Raw genomic sequence first — 27,841 nt, forward strand, 5'->3', positions numbered from 1 at the left:
GCAGCAAGACTGGGATTCAAACTCATCCTGTCTTGAGTTACAAAATTTATGCTCTTAATGACTGCATTTTCTATAGTCTCTATAATCCCATAACAATAACAACCAGGAAGTGTAACTATCATCTTCATTTTACAGTTGAAGAAAGTCCCAAAGAGATTAAGGAACTTGCCCTATATCACACAGATGCTAACTGTGGAGAGCCTGAATTTAATCATGCAAAGTCAGACTCTAGAGTCCCAGGAATTAACCAGTAGGCTACAGTGGCTTCAAATCCAGTTGTTTGCCTTTCCATTAGGAAACATTCCAGCCTTGTTCATATTTTTGGTTTATTTATTGGTTCTTCTCCTCCTTAAAGCCATCTGTAGGTTTTAATGTCTCAATAAGGGAATAATCTCATTATAGTCGTCATTTTACTCAGAAACACTCAAAGTAGAACTTTATCTTTACTGCTTCCAGATTTTCTTTTTATATGCTTTTCAAAAAGAAAGAAACAATAAATAATATTTTTTTAAGATTCCACGATGTGCCAGACTTTCTGCTGTGTGTTTTACTTCTATTTTTCCAACTTATCCTACAGAAAAGTATGTAGATAGGTTTTTTAACTATCTTAAAAGTACAAATGAGGAATTTGAAGCTCAGAAATGTTAAAACCTCCCCCAAAGTCACACAGCCAGTATTACCCAGAGCTAGCATCCCAGCTCAGGGCCTTCAGATTCAAAAGTCCATAGTCTTGATCATATACTAAATTACTTCCATTCTTCTTTTTTTTCTTCTTTTTTAAGTAGGCTTTACTGCCACCATGGAGCCCAATGTGGGTCTTGAACTCACAACCCTGAGATCAAGACATGAGCCAAAATCAAGAGTCAGACACTTAACCAACTGAGCCATCTAGGGACCCTTCATTACCTCTACCTCCTAAGTAGATCTGGCTCTATGTGACTAGTAATCATATGAGGAAAGGAAAACATGGAAACAACCACTAGATTCCAAAGCCAGAACTTTTCACAAAGGAGCATCCTTTCCCTGGAATATCAGATGGCTGTTTACAGCAAAGACTTGCAATGGTTGGCATACAATCTGAGACCATCCTGACAAGGTTACTGATCCTTTGTTATCTTTATAAAGTGTTACCCAGCTTTGCCTTTCAAAGACAGTTTATCATTTTATCCAGATGTGATCAGGCCCTAAGGAAATGATGGCAACCTGCCCAGAGTGGGCTGATTTAAGCTTTGAAATACCTGCATATTAATTTATAAGGCAAATAACCCCTGATAGGAAAGACCAGAGTATGAGACCTGCCAACTAGACCTCGTCAAACACTAAGTCAGGAAGTTGGAAGCTGCTTGTTTCACCAGAAGATCCAAAAGACACTTACTCAGTGAGTAAGTATGGGAATTGGAGTTAAGCACATGCTGTGTCACCATTTTGGAGCAGTTCATCTGTGGAAAATTGCCTTTGCCTCTATAAATCTGAGTCTTCTCATTCTTTAAATGTATCTATCATTAACTCCTACCTCAAGGCTTTATTGAAAAGATCAGAAATACCTATAAAGTAGGACATTTTACAAATCTCACATGAGTATTACTGTCCCCTATATCTTGATATAGGCATGTACCTGCCCCCCAGACTGAAATGCCCATGTCATGTATCCAAGCACTTTTCCCCAAAATTTTACTGGAGAAAAGCTGATAGTACATTTTAACTAACTTTCCTAATATCAAACCAGAATACAATTCCTGATTTTGCAAACTATTTTTGTTAATTTCCTTTAGACCAATTGCTTTCTGACAAAGCAGGTCAGAAAGGCTTCCTAAGAAGTCCTCTGCAGGTCAGTCAGGCGGTAGGATATGTCACTTGGAACCTCCCTGCAGGGAAGCTACTATCTTCTAGAGGATGAGGATTCGTTTTTAGCATACACTCTAGAAAATGACACATCAACTAATTTCCAGAGTGGCTCTTCATATTATTTTCAGTTCTTACGGTTCTCTACCTTCCAAATGCAGCACTATTTCCTCATCTTTACTGGCATTAAGGGATGGTAGCAAACCTTAATATCAAAAAACTGTCTCTATAATGGGTTTAAAGGCAGGTTTCAAAGATGATTAAAGGATCAGAAAATCTAACGTATAGAGAAAAGTGAAAGATACCAGCATACTTTACTAACAAAGGCAAGAAACCAGTCATTCCTTACTGGAAAATGGAATAAGAAAAAATGAAGCTGTGCTGCAGCATAAGAGATCAAGAAAAATGTCTGCAATCTTCTTAAATGTGAATATGAGTTACATTAGGATGTTGTGAACTCTCCTGTTTTAGAGACTTAAAAGATGTGGTTTGGATACATCTACTGGGGACAGGTTTGTTCAGTCCTAGATGTATCCTTGCCCAAGGGCTGACAGATGGATCAAATGACCTCTCAGCATCCCTTCCAGCCCCACACTTCTGTTTTTCTATGATTGTTGGACTAGCATGTTAGCTGAGTCAGATTTGCCCTTGCAACTTAGTGGAGTGCTTTAAAAAATACAGGCAGACTCTTTGTCCCCAAAGCAGCAAATGCCTCTCTACCCTGTTCAAGATTAAATTATACCACTAGAGGTATAGTTCCTTGAGTCACAAAGTATTTTTGGTCTTCTATAGTTCCCAACAGAATGCAGACACTGACATCTAAGTGAAGATAAAGTAACTAAATCTTTTCAGATCAGAAACCAAGGCCCTGTAACAGACTAAGGCTGGAAATGCAGGAAGAAAAGAGTCCCAAACACAGAGAAGACAGAGATATGTCTGTAAAGGCAAACTATGCCTAATCAAAAATTGTAGCTCTAGGCTTGTGCAGAACTTAAGGCTCTCTTGCCTTCTAGCTAAGTTCAGTGATGAACATGGAGCACTAGACAAGGCCATGGGAACACCACAGTAAGCCCAACAGACATGGCTCCTGCTTTCCTGCAAAACCCTGAACGTGGGGTGAATATAGAGTGAATATTACATGGGGCCTACACGCATACAACAGTGAGCTGCTGATGTGCACAAGGCACCATTCTGGGCACTTGAAATGAGGTGGTAACTAAATGGAGCTTACATTCTGATAAGATGTAATTACATAATGAAAAAAGCATGAGTTGCTCTAAGAACTCTGACAAGGAGACTGCCCTAGTGGAAAAGTCTGACCTGGGAAAGGGATGTTTCTATTGCCATGTGAAGGCCGGGTAGGAATTGATAAAAGGCGTGCTTGTGTTGGGGGAAATGAGGAAGTACCTGGAGAGTATTCCATTTAAAGTTCCATTTAAATGTTGCCAAGCTACCACAGGTCAGTTGTGTAGTAAAATAAAAGGTAGTTTATGTCCTCCTTTCTCTTATTCAAGTATTTGTGTAATAATATTTAAGAATATCAAAGTCACACAAAACTATTTTTATTTAGTTTTTACCTTGTGGCTTTAATGTATATTGGTCTTTAAACTGTTACTTGTAAATTATGATCAAATTCTATTATGGATACGATCTAATTTGGAGACCTAATTCAAAAATCAAATAAGAGTTTTACTCTGATGATGAAAGCATTGAATCTGGATCTAAAATGTGTTTGGTGTTTTTGAATATAAATAAGGTGACATGTTTCACATTGTGACATGGATCTTTCCCCACCTGCACTGAATATGAATTATAGGTTGGTTCCTGCACTACAGGTGGACCTGTGGCAGCCCAGCAGTATCTCCTATGTATCAAAAGGAGCAGTTACTGATGTCCATATTCTCCAAAATGGTTCCCAAGCCCTGTTAGCATTCTTACAGGAAGCCAACATCCAGTACAAGTAAGCATTCTTTTTCACTTGCTTAATTAATTTGTACTAAACTGAATTGAATGAGAACTGTATTCAGGTTATTTGTTGAGTGCCTACAATAGCATTTCAAGACTATTTTTCAAACTGCAAAAACAGACATGAATGTACTACATGCAGTAATATGCTTCTTTGATGAGCTTATTAGTGTAATGGGGGAGGGGAAAGGAACCATATTGGCATATCATTTTACCATTACCACTAGGTGATCAGTGTATACACAGAAGGTCTTCTCTGTGTGAGGAGAGGAGAGCAGCCTAGCAATGCCTAGAAAGTGAGTAGGAATGCAGGGGTAGATAAAGCTCTCTGCAAGAGCAATGACCACTAAGTAGACGATGATCCTCAGGACTTGCAGGCAGAGGGCACAGTGCAAGCAAAGGGAAGAAGCCATATAATATACGTTCTGGAACTGAAGTGGTTCAGTGTTATTAGTGTACAAACATGGGGAGTAGAAATAAAAGATGCTGAGGAGGTTGAGGGAAGACCAGGTTGTGGAAATCTGATACACGGGGCTAGGAATTCAGATTATCTAGTGTGTGGTGCCACATACTTGGAGGATGTAAGCAAGGGAGCCAGGTGTAACTGGGGTGGAGTGGCAATGGGAGACTACAATAATAGTCCATGTAAGAATTTGTGAGGCCTTGAGTCAGTACCAGAATAGTGGGATCAGGAGAACATTAAAAAAAAAAAAAAAAAAAAAAAACAGCTAAGGGGCATCTGGGTGACTCAAGTAGTTAAGTATCTTCCTTCAGCTCAGGACATGATCCCTGGGATCAAGCCCCACCTCAGGCTCCCTGCTTAGTGGGGAGCCTGCTTCTCCCTCTTCTTCTGTCCCCCACCCTGCTTATGCTCTCTTTCTGGCTCTCAAGTAAACAAATAAAATCTTAAAAAAAAAAAAAAAACTTTAAGAAGTAGTTGATAGACAAAACCACCTCAACCCTGCACTTGCTTAGATGTAGGTGAAAGAGGAAGAAGTCAGTGACAGCCCCAAATCTAAGCTGGGTGATTGAGTAAATAAATTCAAATAGATTTGAATATCTTGAGGTATTTGGTTTGGGTTTTTGTATTCTTCTTAAGAAATAGTTAAGTAGTAAGAATGGAGCAAATGGAAGATAGTCAAAGAAGAAAGGGCTTTTAAGAGGGAGAACATCAGTAGTGCCAAGTGGTGCAGTAATGTCCAGCAAGAAGAGGACTGACCAGTTTCCTTCGGATTTGTCAGTGGAAATTGTGTTGGTAACTCTCCTGGTAGGAATGAGGAATTAGATTATCAGGAGCAGAAAACGTAGACAAAAGTGGATAGGAGGTGAGAACATGGAGAAGCAGAGCAAACTACCGCTCTTAGAAATTAAAAGAAGGAGAGAGGCAGAGAATGAAGAGTGACTACAAGGAGATGTAGCATCAATGACTGCTTGAAATTTGGGATTTTAGGGGATAGGGGGCAATTTTGGTATATCTGTGGGCTAAGGGATGGGTCCACTAGGGAAGGAGCTGTTGATGGTACAGAATAGAATGCACCAGTGGAGGAATGGATTTGAGCACTAGGGAAGGATACCTTATCCAGTAAGACTGAAGAAGTAAATGCAAGTCTCATTAAAATTATAAAGAGGGGAAAAAAGATTATAAAGAAGATAGTCAACAACTTGAAAGAGATCATAATCATAACTAATGGCTAAATTTTCTACATGGAATAGGAAGAAAAAAATATCTCCTGAAGGTGAAGAAACAAGGGCTGAAGAGTGTTACCAAGAGAAAAACTGGGATAAGAACCAATAAAATTGGTTGTTGAAAAGAAGGGAGATTGTAGTACTCATACAGAGTTGAGGTTTTGTTGGATTAGGACCACAGAAAGGTCAGGATAGCAAGGAAGTTGAGGTTCTTAGTGGGATACTGGTTGAAATATTCACCTCTGGTGTCAAATCTGGATAGGAAAGGAGAGGAGTCAGGAGGAATGATGGAGTCAAATGGAAGAATCAAGAAGAGTATAACAATCCTTATATTGAAAGCAAATTTAGCATGACTGAGGGCAACAAGGAAATGGAAGAAAACTTTGACCAAGTGTAGGCTAAGATCAAGAGTCCTGGCATAGAAAAAAAAAAAAAAAAGAGTCCTGGCATAGAACATTTATGACTGGTGACAAGATTCAGGAAGTAGTCATGGAAGATTTGGCTAACGTGGAGTGTAAATTACTGAGACTGATGTGGTTGAGAATGGATGGACTAAATCACCAGAGAATCAATACAGCAGGGTTTTTTTTTTTATAAAGCTTTTATTTATTCATGAGAGAGACAGAAGGAGAGGCAGAGACACAAGCAGAGGGAGGAGAAGCAGGCTTCATACAGGAAGCCCAGTGTGGGACTCGATCCCAGGAATCCAGGATCAGGCCCTGAGTCAAAGGCAGATTCTCCAGGCATGCCACTCAGGTGTCCCCAGTACAGCAGTTTTGAATCTCCTTGGCTGATGGCAAGATTAGAGATAAAGAGACAGAATGTGCTCCTGGAATGGGAGTATCAGAAACTATCCAGAAATAGTAAGGAAAGAAACAAGGAATAGCATGATGCCAAAGGCAGGATGAGCTTTTTCTGGAAGGAGATTGATGTGGAAGGAGAAATGGGGGTTCAGGGGAATGCTGACCTCCTTCCCTTCTGGTCCCATGATAGATGGAGTGGCACGAGAGAAAGCCACAAAAGAATCTGTCCTTGAGAGAGTCCAATTTCTGTTAGGGCAAGAATATGAGAAGGGAGTGTTCTCTGAAGAGATGAGAATGTAGGAAGTGTATTTACAGTAAAAGCAGGATCCTAGCAGGCACAAGGGAAGAGGAAGTGGTGAAGAGATAAAGAGTCAGTGCAGGATCTGGAGGGAGAAGTGCATTGTAGTGTATTAATGGGGAGGAGGAATGACATACCTTTTATTTGGAAACCTACAATTTCAGGGCTGAGAGGCATGATCCTAAGTGACTAACCTCAATTACTCCAACTTTTTAGCAAATGGTTGTAGTGTTAAAACTGGCAGGAAGATCCCTGATGATGTCTGGTAAGGCCTGGGATGGGCTCATGGCTCTGTGAGTGGATGGTAAAAGCCTTAGTCTCCGTGGAAGGCTGAGCCACAGGGTGCAAAGCAGCAGTGACATTCCTTCCTAGTCCACACAAGTACTTCCCTGCCAGAAAGAGAATTACAGCCTTATTAAGGTGCTGAGATGCTTTTCTGCAGAAAGGTATTTTATCTGTGCTTCTAGAACAGAGTCGAGTCACAGCTGTGCATAAAACTATTGTTCATATTGAACACATTTTAGTCGTCACTATAACTTTGAAGGTGTGCTTTGATTCTCTGAATGCCTGGAAGGAAGGAGCCTGGTAATTATATCTATAGGTGCTCAGCAACAGCTCACATGCTTCATTAATTACAATTCAGTAGAAGGAAATATACCAGTTATTTTAACAACTCTCTATTTCCTGCCATTAAATATAGGTCATGTGGAACTGATATAGAATAAAATATCATACTTTAGGTCACAGAGAATGGAATCTAAAAAATGAGTGTTTTAAATCAGTTGTCTCTTCATGGAAGACAATCATTTAGAATTATTCATTTTGTTGATCCCAAGATAATAACACACAAGAGTCGATTAAATTCCACAGGGCAGTAGGTAGAGATCATTTTAATTGAGTTTTATTATTGTAGCCTGGGGTATTTTCAAAAGATTATCATTAACTCTGTACAACTATACAAAATATATAGCTGTAGTCATCTTTAAGGCAGACATAATGTGACCCCGTGTGTCTGGCCCCTGGGTAATCAGCCCCTCTCAATGGCATGACAGATGAGATGACTCATTCTGTCATAAAAAATTCAATCATTTTATGAATTAAATACCTGTAAAAATTGGCAGTGGAATTTCACATTTTGAGCCCCCTCACCCACCCCAGAAGCTTTGGGGAGGCAGTTTTATACTGAGCATTGACATCACTTGGAAAGTTCTCAATAGCTCTAATCACGATCCTAGGAGTATATGCAACTAGGGTAGGAATAATCATCAGCTGTAAAGGACTAAGAAAATACAACAGTTACAAATGCCATTTGGGGCTCCTTCTCATCAATCTGCTGTTGTTGACTACTTGACAAGGAAAATGGGGCTAGAATTGCCATAACACAATTATTTTAATTTTCAGACTGGTCTTTTAGGGCCTATATTAAGATACAGTCTAGTTACTGAACAGAGACCTGTATTAGTTTGCTAGGGCTGTCATAACAAATACCACAGATTGGCTGGCTTAAAAAGCAAAAATTTATTGTCTCATAATTCTGGAGGCTAGAAGACTGAAATCAAGCCCTTTTGAGGGCTGCGAGGGAAGGATCTGTCCCAGGCCTCTCTCCTTGGTTTGTAGACTGTCATCTTTGCCTTTTCATATATTCCTTCTATGTGTTTCTTTGTGTCCTAATTTCCCCCTTTTAAAAAATTGTGGTAAAATATACACAGCATAAAATTTGCCATTTTAAATATGCACTTATAAACATTTTAAATAACCATTTATTTAACCAATTTAAATAAATGACATTAAGTACATGCACATTGTGCAACCATCAGCATCATGTACCTCTAGAACTTTTTCATCTTCCCTCTTTTTTTTTTAAAAGTTTTTTTTTTAATTTTTTTTTATTTATTTATGATAGTCACAGAGAGAGAGAGAGAGAGAGAGAGAGAGAGAGAGAGGCAGAGACACAGGCAGAGGGAGAAGCAGGCTCCATGCACCAGGAGCCCGACGTGGGATTCGATCCTGGGTCTCCAGGATCGCGCCCTGGGCCAAAGGCAGGCGCTAAACCGCTGCGCCACCCAGGGATCCCCATCTTCCCTCTTTTTATAAGGGGACACCAGTTATATTGGATCAGGGTTCATCTTGGTGGCCTCAGTTTAATTACATCTGCAACAATCCTATTTCCAAATAAGGTCACATTCTGAGGTGCTAGAGGTTAGGACTTCAATATATGAATTGGGGGAGAGGAAGACACAATTCAACCCATAACAGATCCCCAAACACAATGATTTAAATCAAATAGAATTTACTTCTCCCTCATGCAATGAATGGTCTAGAGGTCCAGAATCTGTTGCTGTGCTACTCCAGCCACCACTGTTGTTACCATAACTGCCTCTCAAACTGTAAAGCAACCCTGACTGCCTCTAAACGGTCACATCTCCGTAATTTCCACATGGCCACAGCAACAGTAGGAGATAGCCTCTGCCTCATTCTTAACTTCCCATCTTACCAGCATTCACAAATATATACCCAGAATCAAGGCTGCAAGAGGGTCAAGGAAAGAAGTTTCAGTTTCCCAGCCCCTGGAGTATAAGGAAGTCCATAGGGAGAGTAGGTGGAGCGATATACCACAGCTCAATTTTGTAAACATTTAAACATTTTTTTAAAATCTTTGAAAACGTTTATTTTTGTGTTGTCTTGTTTTGGTGTTCATAATGTCGCATCAGACTTAAAGTATAAAGACTAGAATTCAGGTTCACTTTCCAAGTTCAAATTCTGGCTCTGTACTCACTAGCAGAATGATATTAGCAAGCTCTTAACCCTTTTGAGGCTCATTTTCCCTGTTTGTAAAATGGAAGTAAAAAAATCTACCCCATAGGGTTATTAACTAAACTCGTGTACATAAAATACATAGCATGGTTCCTAAGTAGAGAATAAATGTAAATGCTCATACCCATTATTCAGTTCTTATAGCTGTTCAATCCATGGTAGTAGTAGTATTTGAGAACATCCGCAAATAATTTTACATTTTATATTCATTATCCAATCTAACAGTTTCTATTTCCAAAAAGAGAACATTTTTCCAACATTTGGTATTTTTTGAAATATCAATATTTGCTATCCTCTTTTTCATAGATGCATAATTTTCTTTTCAAGTTGTCTGATTTTTATATAATCTTCAATTTTATAATCTTCAATTTTTATCATGTCTATCATTTCAAATCCAGGATCCTCATAGAAGATCTTCAGAACACACTGGAAAAGGCAAGCAGTTTGCGAACCCAGAGAAATCGAAGATACCTCTCTGGACATAATTATGAAGTTTATCACTCTTTAGAAGAAGTATGTAATCAGAGGAGCTTTCATTGTTTTGTTTTGTTTTTAATAAATGCATCTTTATCATTTAGGTCTAATGGTTGGGAGAAAATAGTAAAGACAGAGGCAGGGGCCATATGGAGAATGCATAAAGCTCTTATAGTTCCCAGACACCTTAGTTCTTTAACTCTTCCATTAAGCCTTTATAAGTAGCAAAATAATTTGAATTTCATTTGCTTTGCCCAACCCACTCCTAAAAAGGACTTGGAAAGTGCATTGGAAAAGTGAGGTAATGTTGCCATAATTGCAGTTGCAAAAAACCTTAACTAAAAAGACTTGGAAGGTAGATCTAGTGAGAGTTTGAGGGCAATGATTTGGATAAGAGGTGGAGTGAATGTTGATTCTTGCCCCACAGCCTCTGCACAAGTTGAAACCTCTCAGAGACCAAGAATAATTTGTGGAGACTAAGAGCCTTTTAACATGTTGTTATTTATTCTTCTGATTATTTATTCTACAACAACCTCATTCCCACCACCACATCCTGGTCACCTGGACATTAGCTAGTTACTCTTGGAATCTCAGCTCAAGCAAAAAAAAAAAAAAAAAAAAAGGCTGTTTCTACTCTTACAGATGGGAATAGAACTCCCCACCTCCAACCCCAGCATATTGCATGCACCCACAGCACATGGATATGATATCTATCATAGTTTTCATGTATGTAATTGTAGGATTATTTAATTAATGCCTTTCTCTCCTCATAAGCTACAAGTTCCATGAGGACAGGCCATTTTTTTTCTTGTTCACTACTATATCCCCAGTGGCAAGGCAAATAGAGACCTCCAAATAGGTAGTTGATGACAGAATGAATAAGTACATACATTTTCCATGCCTCCCCTGAATTGAGCAAAGGAGTATCAGGCATAGTAATAATGAGATTCTGTTATATTCTTAGGAGAATATTTGGTTCTCTTGATAATAACTTTTTTCAAAATTATTTTCATATATTTCATGTTCCAACATATGTTTTAGAAGCTTGAAATTAGAAGCAATGGGAAGGTTTTAGATAGCTTGGCACATGAGAGTACTATAAAATGCACTAGAAAAAATTAAATTAGAAAAAATTTAAATATATCTATATAGATATGTACATACATATACATGAATACATATACACACATAAGATATATATACAATATATACATATATATGCTGCTCATTATATTAAGAATAGAAAAGAAAGAATGAGTACTTCTCAAAATCTATTTTTTTAGCATAGACTCTCTTGCACATCATGGAATAGAGGAACACTTTTGTGTGACTTCCTTACTCCTCGTGAGCCTTTTAAGTCAGAAATGTCATCCATATTTCTAAGTGCCTTATTCATCTATCTCAAATATACCTTCTCCTGATGACAGATAAGTGTGTATGACTGGATCAATGCAAATCTCTCACTGTTATTGGGGAAATTATTCAGAGTATGCCCTCTGATGTGTGGCTTGAATAACCTTTAAATGCAGAAGACAATGCCTTTTTCTTAGTATCTTCTGTTCAGTGGCAAATTACAAGATGTGGGACTTTAACAAACCCTTTCAAGTAATTTGAATGGTTTCCATGAAGCTGATTTATTTCTTTTCCTCTTAAATGTTTTGGGGGAAATAATTTTTATTTTCAAAACAAACCCAGAAAACATTGATTAATTTTCTATAAAGCTCTGCCTTCAAAATACTAATGATTAAAAAGTAGTGGAATGTATGCATTAAAAAGGGAATAATATAAAGACGTGAAGCTACTATTTGTGAAGACTGTCAATAAAATATAACTTTAAGTATCTCAAGGAAATTTTTTTTAAAAACTAATTTTTGTTCAGTTTTATAATCATGCTTGCTCTTTGAACTCTGAGACCTATTGTTGCCATTTGTTACCTTTTGTTCTCTGAAAGCTCCATAATTGGGAAAGTCTGACATGATTTGTTATTTATTTGCTTTTAGATTCAAAACTGGATGCATCATCTAAATAAAACTCATTCAGGCCTGATTCACATGTTCTCTATTGGAAGATCATATGAGGGAAGGCCTCTTTTTGTTTTAAAGGTAAAAACATTATTAACAAGATATTTAGTAAACATTTTTTCAAGTTTGACTTACAGGGAAAAGAAATGAAATGATCTTTCACAGAATCTCTAATTTATCTGATAATTTAAGAAAAAAATTTCCCGTAGATTTTTGGGCCATATTTAATTTTTGCCATTGAGTGTTCAAGAGAATGCTGTTTCTAACATACTCAAAGTTATTTATGCATTTAAAAATAAAGACCTTCAAAATTATTTGTGAGCTGGTGCTACTTAAGGTAAACCAATGCAAAACTACACAAATATCTAAGAAGAGATGCATCCTTTCCAGCCATTGGCCCTGCATTCTCTTCTAGATACTGACCCAGGGCTCTCTATCCCTTCTCAGCCAATAAAGATTTCCCTATATCACTTCTTTACCTCCTATTCAGACCTTGACTCACTGGCCTTTGCCCACACAGCTCCTCTAAAACTTCTCTTGCCCAGACCAACAATGACTCCTGGTTGGTTCTCCTCTTGTCTTTCTGACTATACCCTCCAGTCTCATTCATTTCCTCTTCTCTCCCTGCCCTTCCTATGGGTTCTGGTCTTCCCAAGACTGTGCTCAGACTCTATGCTCTCCCTCTCTAGAAGGACACATCCACCCCATGGTCTCAACAGTCATTCCAGACTTTTCTATTTAGTTGGGGCCTACTCTCTGGAGCTTTACATTCATATATCATTGCCTACTTCTCATCTCAATTTTCACAAAAGCACCTCAGACTCATAATGGCACCACTGTGATTGCAGTCAAGAAACATGAGCGTCATTCTGTATCTCCTTAATTTTTACCACTTCCTTTAAATCTACCACCAAGAACTGACAATTATTTCCTCTAAATATCTTTTGAATCTGCTCCAATTCCTTCTCTTGTCTTCCCTGCTCTTGCCCTAACTAATTTCTGGATCTCTTCTCCATGGACTATTGCAATAAAGGTCTCATCACACTGTCAGTGTGAACTTGTGCTCATGCCTCTTTCTTTCTCACATATACACTCCTTTCCCATGAAATACAGGATGAAGCCTTACCTCTTTTATCTCAGATCCAGGGATTTCACATATTCTCTTCCTCAGTGCCCAGCTTCATCTGCCATTTCTTCCTCATCCCCCAAAAGCAGTTCTTCAAAGACAGTGTTCCCAGATTCTCTTCCAAGCTTGAAATGCCTTCTTCCAACTTGTCTGCTGGCCAAGCTTCAAGTTTTACCCAAGTATTCAAGGTTCCTCCCCTGAAAAGCTTTCTTTTATTCCCTGGGAAAATTAGACTTAACACTAAGCAACTTATGCATGTTCACCTCATAATGACTGATTGCTCCCATATCTGCCCTCCTGACTAACATATAAACTCCTTGACTTTTCATCTTTGAATCTCCAGTACCAAACACAATGTCCAAAAAGAATTTCTTGAAGTATTAGTGAAGTAATGAATGAAAACAAGGTCCCCTATGAATAAAATGTTAATAGCTACCTCTTTGTTACTGAGTTAGAAACCACATTTATGTAATATTGATATAATAAGATTATTTTTAAAAATCTGTCACCTGACTCTACAGATCAATTTGTTTTGCTTTTCCACTTTGTGTATAAAGTTTGACATTGTCCACCTATAAAACAGAATTATTGCTGGGGTACCTGGGTGGCTCAATTGGTTAAGTATCTGCCTTCAGCTCAGGTCATGATTCCAGGGTCCTGGGATCCCCTGCATTAGGCTCGCTGCTCAGTGGAGTGTCTGCTTGTCCCTCTCCCTCTGCCCTTCCTCCTGCTCATGTTTGTTCTCTCTCAAATAATTAAAATTAAAAAAAATTTTTTAATTAAAAAATACTAATTACTTTAAGAAATATTTCTTTGGATTATGAATCTTATTGTCTTGGAGGAGGGGTTGGGAGAAAGGGGAATTTAACATTTTACTTAACAATCACATATTAAAGGAGAAGCAAACTTGGGGCACCTGAATAGCTCAGCCAGTTTAGTGTCTGGCTCTTGAACTCAGCTTAGGTCATGATCCTCAAGGTCATGAGATCAAGCCCACATCACACTCTGCACTCAGTGTGGAGTCTGCTTGGGATTCTCTCTCTTCCTCTCTCCTGTCTTTCTTCCTGCGCACACATGCATCCTCCCTTCCTCCCTCCCTCCCTCCATAAATAAATAAATAAATAAATAAATAAAATCTTTTTTAAAAAGAAGAAGTAAATCTATTTAATGAATTTCCTTTTTTGTCTATTTTCCAGTTATTTGTTTTATAATTAAGGCAATAACTTATTTCTGCATAAACAGGCCTGGATTTCTGAAATAGATAGGAAATCCATCTTCTTTGTGGGTTATCTAATGAATCAAACTATAGTGAAGGACTACACTGAAATCTTATTAAATTATGCTAATCAGTGAAATCTAAAAGTAAAAGCCTGAGTTGGTTACTCTGAATACTCTTGTTTTCAGCTGGGCAGAAGATCACGGACTTACAAAAGAGCTGTCTGGATAGACTGTGGTATTCACGCAAGAGAATGGATTGGTCCTGCCTTTTGTCAGTGGTTTGTAAAAGAAGTAAGTTAAACCCTTTATACAAGGTCCATTTCAGCTAACTGAAGCTTCCCATGTGTTTTTATTCTGCTCAAGGAGCAGAACTGGAAACTTGAAGCCAGCAATAGCTGATTGAATGATAACACCTTGATTTTGGTGGGTTACTTTCATGTTTCTGAAGACCTCTCATAACCCTGGCTCAATTTATCCTCAACTCTGCCCTTGGAGGTTGGAGTTACCAACCCTCATTAGTGAGAAAGAATCAGAGTTTCAGAGCATTTATGAATTTGTGGACAAATTAGGAACCAACCAAGTAGCTGTTATATGGTAAAAGGCTAAACATCTCACTTATGCTCCAGAGCAGTTTCTCATACAATATCCAATTTAGAAAATTCTATATCACTTATCACAATGATTTCACATATAACAATAAAAGGATGAGCAGGTAATTGCATTTTGCTTTCCTGCTATCTGTAATATAATATCAAAGACCCTTCACATCTGTGGATTTTGCATTCCGAGTTTTAGTAGTATTCAGTAACTCTAATGGTTGAAGATTCATAGTGATTTCTTATCAGAGCCTTCATTTAAATCATAAGTCCTCTGAGGCTAATATGTCAAATGGGTCCCTATTCCAAGCATTGGCCAATCTCACAAACCAACATCTTAATGTTTTGCTATTTTTCTACTCATCATCCAGAATGCAATGATTTTTATGATTATTTTTAAACTTATTACTATTTTTTGAAGACTATTACCATTTTTTTTCTTTTAAAAGGAAATCAACAACTAGTTCTGGTAATGAAAGTGAAGAAGTCTAAGTAAATGAAGGTTCTAAGCCAGATAATAACCCTATAAACTTCCTTAGTCCTATTTATAAGGAACCATTAAGAATACAAAAGATCTTTAAATACTTTAGTTCTATTTCACTGTGTTTTGTAGGAAAATTAGGTGCCCTGCTGCAGTTTATGATGTTGAGAGCTCTCCTAGTCTTGGGAAAATACACCTCACAAATGTCAGAAATGTACTAAATTTGTAAAATCTGTCTCTGCTGCCATCATACCCACATAAGCATTCTTAATTGTGTAAATGTGATGTAATAATAATTCTTAAACCATTCACACTCAGTGTATTAAGGAATTAATATTCTTTTAACATTTCATAACAAACACAAAATCTAAAAAGAAATTAACTCTAGTTGCACCTGGGTGACACTCGTTTGAGCATCTGACTCTTGGTTTCAGCTCAGGTCATGATCTCAGGGTCCTGAAATGGAGCCCTGTGTCAGGCTCTGAGCTCTGTATGGAGTCTGCTTGTCTCTCTCCCTTCCCCTCTACCCCTCCCCCTGCTCGTGCATGCACTCCCTTTTTCTAAAGTAAGAAAATCTTTTTAAAAAATTAACTCTATTAAAAAAAATTAACTCTATTACCTTGTGTTAAATATCCACTGTTATACATACAACTTATGATCTACTATGTTAAGTTTCAAAAGGAAAAGGAGGAAAAATGTCTAGGAATAGAACACCTATTGCTTATAAACTGTGGTCCTATGTGTTATTTAAGGGTATAAGAATGTATCTCCCAAACATTTTACCTCACCCCCACATATGCAACTTCTTTATAACACCTAAACTTACTTTATTTGTTCATGTGGTTGTCTGTCTCTTCCTGTACCAGTGCTAAGGGCAGAGACTCTATTTTGTTCTTTGCTAAATCCTCAGAACCTAGAACAACACTTGTCACTTAATCATCAAATATTTATTAATGGGAATAATGAGAATCCAAAGGTAACGATGTGGAAAAATTTCTGGGAGATGACTTGTCAAATCATCTGATAGGTTATAAATGGTACTCCCTGGATTTTGACAGTGCACAATCTGTGCAGCCATATATGGCAGCCCTATAACCCAAGCTAAGTTTCCAAGAAAGAGGAAAATACAGTGTAACCACAGAAAAAGGACAAGGCATATATAAGGACCATCAATCAAGGGTAGTTGATTTTGGAGGAAGAGAAAGAAGCATCATTTAAGATTAGGCTCCTTTTCACTGAAGATGAGTAAGGAAAGGCCTCATCCTTCTTTCACCAGGCCATCTTCAATCATGCACATGAGTCTGGCCATTTCCATATCTCTGCTACTCTTTCCACACCTCTCACTCTCACTGTTTATGGCTGTCCACTTGCTCCTCCACTTAATCACTTAAAATTTCCCATCTGAGTCAAGGCAGCAACCAGAAATAGGGCAAAGAAGCCTTAGGGGTCACTTGCCCCTGTGTCTTGTCGAAGCAGTGGGGCTGCCAAGCTGGTAGCAGTGGCTGGAGTGGGTTGATAATTACACATTACAGGCTTGTTAAAGATGTTCTCATCTTGCTTTGAAGACCCCATTCCCACTAATGGTGGTACTGGGAACAGGGAGAAGAAGAATGTCAAAGATTTAAATAAACTTAAACCCACCAAGCATTAGAACATCATCTCTTAGGCAACCCTCTTGGGTCCCCTCACTTTTTTGGGTGCTTTGTACTATCAGTAAACGTTACTATCACTCAATAAACTTTGCTGTGCTGCCCACCATTCTTGGTCTGGTCTACTTCTACATTCTTAGAAGCAACAGGACCAAGAACCGCAGGCACTGAAGGAAAAAAATCCTGTAACACCAGCAGAAAAATAAATGTTTTATCTTTAAAAAAAAAAAATCATCTCTTAGACACTAATTCAGTCCCTCATTAAATCCTAAGTCTCCCAAAACAGGCAGGAGGCAGCTGGTCCAAGAAGAGCTCCAGGCAGTGTCCCTTCCATGGGCCATCTCCCCTCTACCTCAGAAGTCCCATGATCAGGTCCCAGGCTCCCAATCTAATTTCCATGTCTTTTCTGGGGGCACCAGGGAGCCTCTGGGATCTTTCTCTGGCTTCTAGGAGACTCTGGGGTGCTGCATCTAGCCCTCACAGCTGCTTCCTGGCACACTGCCAATTGTGTCCTCCTGCATTTGCCACTAATTGGCATGCAAAAGTCAAGCGAGGTAATGTCTTCTCAGAGAGATAAGTGGTGAACAGAACAGAGATCCCCTTTCTAATATTTTTTTATCCTAACCTGTCAGTAGTTTCTACCATCTCTTGATTTCCCTGGAATTTCAACCCAAGGAGAGGGGGCGAGTCAGAGGCCAAAAGTTTGGCTTTACACTTCTGTTTTCTCGAATGCTTTCCGCAAACTGAACAGCCTAAAACAACATTACAACCTGGTTAGTTTCTCTGGGCCAGCCATCCTGGTGCAACTAGCCACGTGTGTCTAGCTCAAGAGATCTCACAATGGTGCAGTCAAGATGGCAGCTGAATCTTTAGTCATCTCCAGGCTTTTGTGGGGGAAATCTGCTTTTGAGGTCACTTAGGTGACTGTTTAGAAGCCAGAGGTCCTCCATGACTATAAGCAAGCGACATTTGGGGACGCCTGGGTGGTTCAGCAGTTGAGTATCTGCCTTTGGCTCAGGGCATGATCCCTGGGTCCTGGGATCAAGTCCCACATTAGGCTCCCTGCAGGGACCCTGCTTCTCCCTCTGCCTATGTCTCTGTCTCTCTGTATCTCTCATGCATAATGAGTAAATCTTTAAAAAAAAAAAAAAAAAAAAAAAAGAAGAAGAAGAAGGCAAGAGACATTTGTTCCTTGCTACATGGGCTTCTCCATAATACAGCTCACAACAAGCACCTGGCTTCCCTCAGAGCAGATGAGGGTGTAAGAGTGAGCAGGCCCAAGATGGAAACCAGTTCTTTGTAAACTAACCTCAGAAGTGACATCCTATCACCTTTGCCATATTCTATCCATTAGAAATGAGTCAGTAGTTCCAGACCATATTCAAGGGGTGGGAGGTGCTACACAAGGGTATGAATACCAAAGATGGGAATCACTGGAGACTCCTTAGAGGTTGCACATGATACTTTGGTGAGGACTTTCCCCACAGTTAGCTACAGCTATTATGTTTGCATTCTCATTCAAATGCGAACTAGGAGAAAATTTATCAAGCCCTTCTGGGATCCTTAGAGCAGATTGCATAGATATTCCTTGCACAGGAGCTCAGTGAATTAAGTGTCCAACCCTTGATTGCATTTCAGGTCACAATCTCAGGGTTGTGAGATTGATTGTCCTGCTCTGTACTAAATGTGAAGCTTGCCTAGGATTCTGTGTCTCTCTCCCGCTTGCATACATTTGTGCATTCATTCTTTCTCTTTCAAAAAAAAAAGTTACTTGGACAACCCTGGGACGGAATGCTGGCTTTGAAATTTACTAGCTGTGTGATCTCGGGACAAGTTGTTTAATCTCTGTGAACCTCAGTAATATGTGACACACTGGGCCATTGGGAAAATTAAATGATATAATACACGTAAAAGACTTAATAGGGTGCTTGGCATATAATCCCTTAATAAAATCAACTCTCAGTAGCAGTAGTATCAGCAATTTGGTGTTTTCATTTTTTTTTATGTTTAACATTGAAAAATACTGTCTCATACTCATACTGTTATAGGGACTTCACTAAGAACTATGTAGCATCAAATTAAATAATAGGGTAGATCTAAAGGGAGCAATGGGTACAGCTCAAGGGGTGTGGCTTAAGGGGTGGATCTAAACTGAAAGAACAATGGGTGTGGCATATGAGGTATGGTTTAAAGGGCGGATCTAAACTAAGAGGAACAATGGGTATGGTTCAAGGGGTGTGGCTTAAGGGGTGGATCTAAACTAAGAGGAACAATGGGTCTGGCTCAAGGGGTGTGGCTTGAGGGGTGGATCTGAACTAAGAGGAGCAATGGGTTTGGCTCAAGGGGTGTGGCATCAGGGGTGCATCTAACCTAAGAGGAGTAATGGGTGTGGCTCAAGGGGTGTGGCTTAAGGGGTGGATCTGAACTAAGAGGAGCAATGGGTATGGTTCAAGGGGTGTGGCTTGAGGGGTGGATCTGAACTAAGAGGAGCAAGGGGTTTGGCTCAAGGGGTGTGGCATCAGGGGTGCATCTAAACTCAGAGGAGCAACAGGTGCTACTGTGCCCTAGTTGCGGATGTTGGCTGCTGCTGGGAAGCGGAGTCAGACCTGCAGGGGACCTCAGGGCCGGAGCCCTCCCAGCGCGCCCCTGCTCCCTGCCAGGGCCCCAGGGGACGCCGGGGAGCCCCTGGCCCTTGAGGGTATCCGGAGTCAGAAGAACAGGAGGGGAGGCTGGGGGGGGGGGGGGTGGACCGCGGCCGCCTCCGCCGCCAGCCGATGCCGCAGCCGATGGCTGTCCTGCAGCCGGTGGAACTCTTTCCCCTTGGACTGAGCAGCCCTGCGGCTCTCCTGACTCCCCTCGTGCAGGAGGCTCTCCGGAGCTCTCGGCCCGGCGGAGGCGGAGGGCCCGGCAGGTGGCGTGGCCGCGGCCCTGGGGCACCTGGAGCACCTGGAGCAGCTGCGCCGTCCCCCGCGCAGGAGGTGCGCTCCCCACGGCCCGGCTGGATGTTGAGCTGCCTGGAGCTCCTGGAGCTCCTGAACCTCCCTTTGCGCCCGCGTGTCCGGCCCAGGCTTCCTCAGCTGGAGGCGTGCTTGTCCCTGCAGCTCCGCGAGCCTCGGCTTTCCTCCCCTGCTCCCTGGACGCCCGTCCTCCCCCTCTGGGCGCGGGCCGAGGGGCCGCAGGGGGAGGCTGCCGAGCGCCCGCGGACTCCCCTCGCGCCGCCCCCCCGAGCCCGGGCCGGCCAGCTGGAGTCGGGGGCCCCCGCGCGGGGACCCGGGGACCGCGGGGCTCCGGCCTGCCTTCCTCCGCTCCCCCTTGCTGCCTTCTCGGCCCGCAGCCCCCATTTCCTCCGCCGCCCGGGCTGGGCTGCCCTGCGGACCAGGGCCGCCCTTTGGGCCTCCCCGTGCTCTCGGCGCAGCGCCTTCCCCTTGCTGGGGTGCTCCGGAGGTGGGGGTTTCATCAGTGGTCTGGGAAGGGGTGCCAGGCGGGCGCCCCCTCCCACCTCCCCCCAGCACCTGCAGGGCGAGCTCGGCTGCCAGCCAGTGCCGCGTTTGTTCGGGGCAGCCAGAGCCAGCGTCCGCGAGGGGGGAGCACTGGCCTCCCCCACGGGCGCCTTGGGGGCCTCACAGGCCGGCGCCTCTGTGCGGCTCCGCCACGCCTTTCCCAGGTGCGTCACCCTGGGCACGCGGCCCCTTTCTTCTTCTCAAGGAGCTGCGTACACTCTTCACCAGCAACACTGCCACCACGGTGCCTACCAGAGCCTCCCAGCAAAACCCAGAGACCGGTGGCATGTGTGGCATGTGTGGCATGTGTGTCATGCTTGCACAGAGCACCAGCAGGGCAGCGCACAGCTGCTCCAGAACTGGCTGGGGAGACATTTCGCCTCCACCAGCTGGCTCCAAAGGGCCTTGTGGCTCTGCCTCCAGTCGCCAGTGTCCTGTGAGCCACAAGTAACTGCTTAGAATCCCAAGGAGGGTTCTGTCTCCAACACAAACCAGTGCCTGGCAACTGGGACTGATAGCGGTTGGGCTGGGGGGAGGGGGCACCTGAGTTCTGGAAGGCTCTACCCTTCTTTTCCTCCTTGCATGGACAGAAAGGGAAATTACTTACACAGTGCATGGGGCAAGTAGACGGGCAGCCTGAAACTGAGGCCTCCGTCGCCCACCTGGCCCTACAGCACACCTAGAGGGTCGTGGCAGAGCTGTGCCAGTTTCCTCCTCGGCAGTGTGTCAGGCACAGGGGGATCCGTCCCTGGGTGAGGCTCGTTCCCCTCATTCAGAGAAGCCTGTGCCAGAGATCTCCTCCCTCCGAGGCTCCCTCTGTCCTTGTCTTTTGCTGATATGGGGGGAAGGGGGAGCGGGCAGGGTGCAGGGAAACCAGACTGAAGGGAGTCCCCATAGGTACCAAAGGAGACTAGATTTTCGGTTGTAACAACACACAAGAAAAGCATAGAACTGGCAGAGTCTGAGATTTTCATGGCTGCTCAGTAGAGCCTGCTTTCCTCCTTAAATCCGTGTCTTTCTGGAAGCAGGCAAATCTCTGTGGAGGTGGCCTATATCATTTTCCTTCACCCTGAAGAAATTTTTTTTATGGTTTTTGCATGACAGGGGGATCAGCAACAAATCCCTCAATTTTTGATCTGTGAGAGTCTTTTTCTCCTTAACTTTTGAAGGGTAACTTCAGAGGCAACAGATTCTTAATTTGGTGGCTTTTTTTTTATTCCACTCCACTCCTTGGTTGTATGGTTTCTAAAGAGAAGTCTCTTTGTAGTCTCATCTGTGCTCCTGTGTAGGTAAGGTGGTTTTTCCCCCATAAATCCTTTTCCCTTTTTGCTGTTTTTTTAAAATTCTCTGCAGTTTATGTTATGCCTATGTACAGATTTTATTTTTAGCTTTATTTATTTTATCTTACACCCAGTGTGGGGCTCAACTCATGACCCCAAGATCAAGAGTCACATGCTCTTCTGATTGAGCCAGACAGACACACCACCACCATGACGTACAGATTTTTGGTATTTATTGTGCTTGGTGTTCTCTGAACCTCCTGGATCTACTGTTTAGTGTCTTTTTTTTTTTTTTTTTAATTCTTAAACATTATTTCCTCCAATCTCTTTCCTGTACCTCTCCTTCCTCTTCTCCTAGTATTCCATTGCCAATGTGTTACACCTTTAATATTGTCCCACAGTTCTTAGACATTCTGCTCTGGGGTTTTTTTCTCTTTTTTGTCTTTCCTTTTTACTTTGAGGAATTCCTATTGATCTATCTCCAGCTTCCTTCACCGTCCTGGGCTGTGTCCAGTCCACTGATTAGCCCATGAAGTTCATTCTTCATATTGTCACATGAAGTTTTTTTTTTTTTTTAAGTTTAGCATATTTTTCATTCTGTCCTAGAATTCCCAACTCTAACATTGCCAGTCTGATCTTGTAAGCTATCTACTTCATCCACTAGGAAACTTAGCATGTTAATCATCATCATTTTATATCCTGGACTCATAATTCCAGTATCTATGCCATGCCTGAGACTGGTTCTCATGCTTGCTGTGTCTCTGAAAACTGTTTTTTTCTGCCACTTAGCATGTCTTATAAACAAACTTTTAGTTGTGAGCCAGACATAATCATGCTGTGCTTCATGATATCTGCCTTCAATGACAGGCCTACAGTGGGTGGTGGGTGTGTGGCAGGGAGGCATTCTTCCTCCAATTAGGCTGTCTCCAGTGCCCCTGAGCCCCGAGATTGTGACTTCCTGCATGCCCTCAGTCCTTCCCTTCGGGCAGGACAGGAGAGCTAAGGAAGGGGGAGTGCAGAGTGGGGTGTTGACGTTTCCCAGGTCAATTATGTTCTGATAAAATCCCAGCAGATTAGGCTCAGGTTAACTACTTTCCCCTGAGGTCAGGCCTTGTTAAGAAGAACAGGGTACTCTGGCAAATTTCAAAACTGTTTCTTTTCCTTTTCTTGTTCAAAGCCTGAGGGGATTTGTTTCAGATGAACATGGGAGAACATGGTTGGGCTCCTGGAGTAAACTCAAAAAGATGTGACCCCTCACCCCCACCCCCATCACTGAATCCACCCAGCAATTTGGTGTTTTTAAAAGACCAACGTACAGAGAATCGTTAGAAAATCACCAAGGCTATGAACTTAACACCATCAACCAACAGGATCTAAATAACGTTTGATAAATCACTCTGCCCAACAATGGCAGAATGCACATTATCTTCAAGTGCCTATTCTCTATATATTCTGGGCTAAACCGACCTCAGCAAATTTTTAAAAATGAAAATCATACAGAACTGTGTTCTCTGACCACAAGGAAATCAAACTAGAGGGAGATGGGAAGGGAGTGGGATAAAAGGGTAATGAGTATTTAGGAGGGCATTGTTATGATGAGTACTAGGTGTTACATGTAAGCGATGAATCATTGAATTCTATTCCTGAAACCAATATTATTGGATATGTTAACAAACTAGAATTTCAATAAAAATTTGGAAAAAAAAAAAAACCCACTGAATCCGTGTTGTATACTTGAAACGAATATCGCATTGTATATTAACTTACTGGAATTAAAATATTTTTATTTATAAAAAATTTTTATTTTTTAAAATATTTTTTAAAATAAACTAGATATCAAAAGGAGAAAGCTAATAAAAAGAAAATCCAAACACTTGGAAAATAATATGCTACATTATCTATGGATCAAAGATAAAATCTCAAGGTAGGTTTTAAAAAATACATTGAACTGAATGAAAATGGAAATACAACATATTAAAATTTGTGGGACACAGTTAAATCAATGGACAGAGAATTTTATAGCACTAAATGCATATATTAGAAATAAGGTGGCTCAGTCACTAAGTCCAACTCTTGATTTTGGCTCAGGTCATGATTAACTGCAGGGTTGTGAGACTGAGCCTGCATTGAACATGTGCTGGGCGCAGAGCCTGCTTAACAGTCATTCTCTCCTTCTGCCCTTCCCTATTCCCCAATGCCACCCCCCCCCCCATGTCTCTGTCTCTTTCTCATCTCCATATCTCTCTAAAAAAAAAAAAAAAAGGAAAAGTCTCAAAACAATAAGCTGTCACCTTAAGCACCTAGAAAAAGAATAGAAAATCAAAGAATAAAACCAGGGATCCCTGGGTGGCGCAGCGGTTTGGCGCCTGCCTTTGGCCCAGGGCGCGATCCTGGAGACCCGGGATCGAATCCCACGTCGGGCTCCCGGTGCATGGAGCCTGCTTCTCCCTCTGCCTGTGTCTCTGCCTCTCTCTCTCTCTGTGACTATCATAAATAAATAAAAATTTAAAAAAAAAACAAAAACAAAAAAAAAACAAAGAATAAAACCAAAAGTATCACTGTACCCAATTTCAAGATGTACAGCTACAGTAATCAAAGGTGCATGGTGTTCCATAGGAGCAAACTATGGAAACACACAGCAACCTAAATGAAAGGATAAGACAAATGGAACAGAATAAAGACAGATAAATTGGATGTAATAAAGGACCCAGAAATAGACTTACCTAAATATACCTAACTGAATTTTGACAAAGGTGAAAAGCAATTCAATGGAGGAGAGACAGCCTTTTCAATAAATGGTGCTGGAGCAAGTGGACTTCCATAGGCCAAAAAACATAAATTAAAAAAACACAACCTAAGCCTCATACCTTACACAAAAATTATCTCAGGATCCCTGGGTGGCTTAGTTGGTTAGGCAGCCAGCTCTTGATTTTGGCTCAGGTCATGATCTCAGGGTCCTGGTACTGAGTAGGTGGGCCTCTGCTTGAGGATTCCCTCTCCACTTCTCCCTCCCCTTGCCCCTGCTCACATGCTCACTGACACACTCTCTAGAAAAAGTAAATCTTTTTTAAAAACTCAAAATCACTGACTTAAATGTAAAATTATAAAACTTTTAGGAAAAAATATCCAGAATGTAAACCTAGGTAAAGAATCCTTAGATTTGACATCAAATCATGTTCCATAAAGAAAACGTTGATAAATTGGACATTATCAAACAATCAAAATGTAAATTTGTACTGTGAAAAAGACCTTGTTAAAAGGACAAAAAAGACAAGCTACAGACAAGGAGAAAATATATGCAAACCACCTGTCTAATAAAGGATTCGTATTTGAAGTGTGTAAGCTCAAAATGTGACCCCAAAATAAGCAATCCAGTCAGAAAAAAAAATGAGCAAAATACCTAAACACTTTACCAAAGGGTAAATAGATGAAAATCACATAAAAAGTTGTCACCAGGGCAATTCAAATTAAAACTACAATGAACTATCACTACACATATCAAAATGACTCAAATAAGATGCATCAGAGAGAGAGACCCCACCAGCAAATGCAAAGGAGGATGTGGAATAACTGGATCACTTCTACATTGCTAGTGGGAATGTATGATAGAGCTAACCCTTGAAAACAGTTAACAGTTTAATTTTTAAAGCTTTTATTTAATTTCCAGTTAACATAAGGTGTAATATTAATTTCAGGTGTTCAGTATAGTGATTCAACACTTCCACACAGTTTCTTTAAAACTAGACCTGCAACTACCATATGACCCAGTAATTATACTCTTGGCATTTATCCTAGAGAAATTAAAACTTACGTTTGCTCCAAAACCTGTACATAAATATTTATAGCAGCTTTATTTATAATAGCCAAAACCTGGAAACAGTCCAGGTAGCCTTCCATGCCTGAATAGGTAAAGTAGTATACACGTTCCATGGAAAACTACTGAGCAATAAAAAGGAGCAAACTATGGAAACACACAGCAACCTAAATGAATTGCCAGAGAATTATGCTGAATGAATAACCAATCCCAGATAGATACATGCTGTGTGGTTTCATGTACATAATGTTCACTAAGTGTTAAAATTATAGAAATGGAGAGACCGATTAGTGGTTGCCAGGGCTAGGGAGAGGTGGAGATGGGAGCAAAGTGGATGTGGCTATATATGGGGTCCTTGTGATGGACAAGTTCTGTGTCTTGATCAAAGTCAGTACTCTTGAGTACGATAGCATGCGATAGTTTTTGAAGATGCTATCATTTGGAGGAAGTAAAGGGTACATAGGATTTTTCTGTATTAATTGTTCTAATTACAACTCAAAATGAAAAAGCTATTATGAAAATGATAGCCAGGTCTCCATACTCCTGGATTCCATTCTGTCTGGAACCAAGGTTCTCTCTTACCCAGAGAATCGGAGGCAGTTTTTTCATTGCTCTTTCTTCCCTGCTATATAATCCCCAACTGACCCTGACTCTCTATGCCATGGAAACCAGAATTATCAAGATGTAGCTCTGGTTCCATATGTCCCTCTTTTTGTCCGCCAGCTTGATCATCCTGTGCCATGCCCTGAGAGCCACTTCCACTTCTGCTCCCCGCTCCAGTTTAGCAGATGGGTCCGTGAATGTCTTGGACACACAAAGCTCAGAAAACAGTGATACAGAAGCAAACTACCAGCTTAAATGACAACATGGGCTCGGTTATTTTGTTATTCTGAAAAGTGTTCAAATTGAATTCATTATCTCAATATATAACTCAAAATTGTTCATTATCTCAATATATAACTGCTGGTTGGCAGACATTTAAAGTGCAAAATACATGATAGACTTGTGGGTTATCTTTTAAATTGAAAATTATTTAATTATGTTGAAAAATATAGAGCCATCATTTTTTATTTTAATACTTGCCACCTCTTTTCTGGTATTCATATCACAAATTTGTATGTCTTGTAAGCAAAATAAAAGAAATAGAGATATGCTTGAATTGCAATCTCTCTTTTGTTAAATGCTTGTTTGTACTAGGCTAGCAGAACCATCACTGATGTTATATTCATGGTTTGTGGGGTTTGGGGCTGGTCAGGGGAGGAAGAAGCAGACGTAGTGGACTTGCTATTGAATTGTGTTCTACAGATGCTCCTTTACCATGAAAAAAAAAAAAAAAAGAAGAAGCTTTAAGAACACTAACTATATGGGGGTTGGGGGAGGAGGCAAACCAAGAAACAGATTCTTAACTATAGAGAACAGTGTTACTGGAGGGTGGTGGGCAGAAGGATGGGTTAAAGAGGGCACTTGTAGTGATGAGCACTGGGTGTTGTATGTAAGTGATGAGTCACTAAATTCTACATCTGCAACTAATATTACACTACATTTTAACCAGAATTTAAATAAAAACTTAAAAACTTGTTATCAAGTTTTCTTACATTTCTCATGGGCCAAGAGGGTGATACAGATACTAAATTCATGAAAGAGAGAGAGAGAGAGAGAAGAAAGAAAGAAAAGGAAAGAAAACTAGAATAGCTATATAAGAAGAAGGAAACAAATATACAGAACTTAGAGGCTAAACTCCTTAAATATACTAAAAATGTGCACTAAAAATGGTAACTTTTATGCCATATAAATTATACCTCAATAAAGCTTTTTTTTTATTATTGGAGTTCAATTTGCCAACATAGCTTTCTGCAAAATTGAACAGAGGCTGTCTAAGGAGAGAAAGAAACTTAAGGCAAACAGAGGGCAGAAGTTCTGGGGGCAGGAATCTACATGGACAGGAAAAGCAGACATAGAAATGGAAAGTAAAGGTATATAAAGTGTATAGTTCAAAGGAAAAAAATTATTCATTTACTTCATTTCTCAAAACATCTCCAACTGAATGAGGCAGTTTGGGTTTTGTTCACTTTTGAGAGTTTGGTGGTGTTGGTTTCCCAGATGGATATCTTAAGCCATGGCTAGTCCCAGGTAGCCCAGAGTTATGCATAGCACTTAATTTCTGTCTCCAATATTTCTACATTGCTGGGGTAAATTTGGCCAGGGTTTTTATTCATAGAAGGTTTAGAAAGTAACTTGGGGGAAAATACTTGATTTCCAAGTGAGAACAACTTT

General features: G+C 40.7%; 1 protein-coding gene across 3 annotated transcripts in view; it reads left to right on the top strand.

Annotated features, from left to right (window-relative positions):
• CPA6 (carboxypeptidase A6) overlaps positions 1–27,841 on the top strand; it is a 329,838-nt gene that overhangs the window by 236,543 nt on the left and 65,454 nt on the right. For all 3 annotated transcript variants that reach the window (XM_072804344.1, XM_072804341.1, XM_072804342.1), the window contains 4 exons: positions 3,678–3,802; positions 9,807–9,921; positions 11,883–11,984; positions 14,434–14,538. In XM_072804344.1, coding sequence (XP_072660445.1) covers positions 3,678–3,802; positions 9,807–9,921; positions 11,883–11,984; positions 14,434–14,538 — 447 coding nt within the window. The remainder of the gene's footprint in view (positions 1–3,677; positions 3,803–9,806; positions 9,922–11,882; positions 11,985–14,433; positions 14,539–27,841) is intronic.

Source organism: Canis lupus, chromosome 28 (genome assembly GCF_048164855.1).
Source record: "Canis lupus baileyi chromosome 28, mCanLup2.hap1, whole genome shotgun sequence".
NCBI lineage: Eukaryota > Metazoa > Chordata > Mammalia > Carnivora > Canidae > Canis > Canis lupus.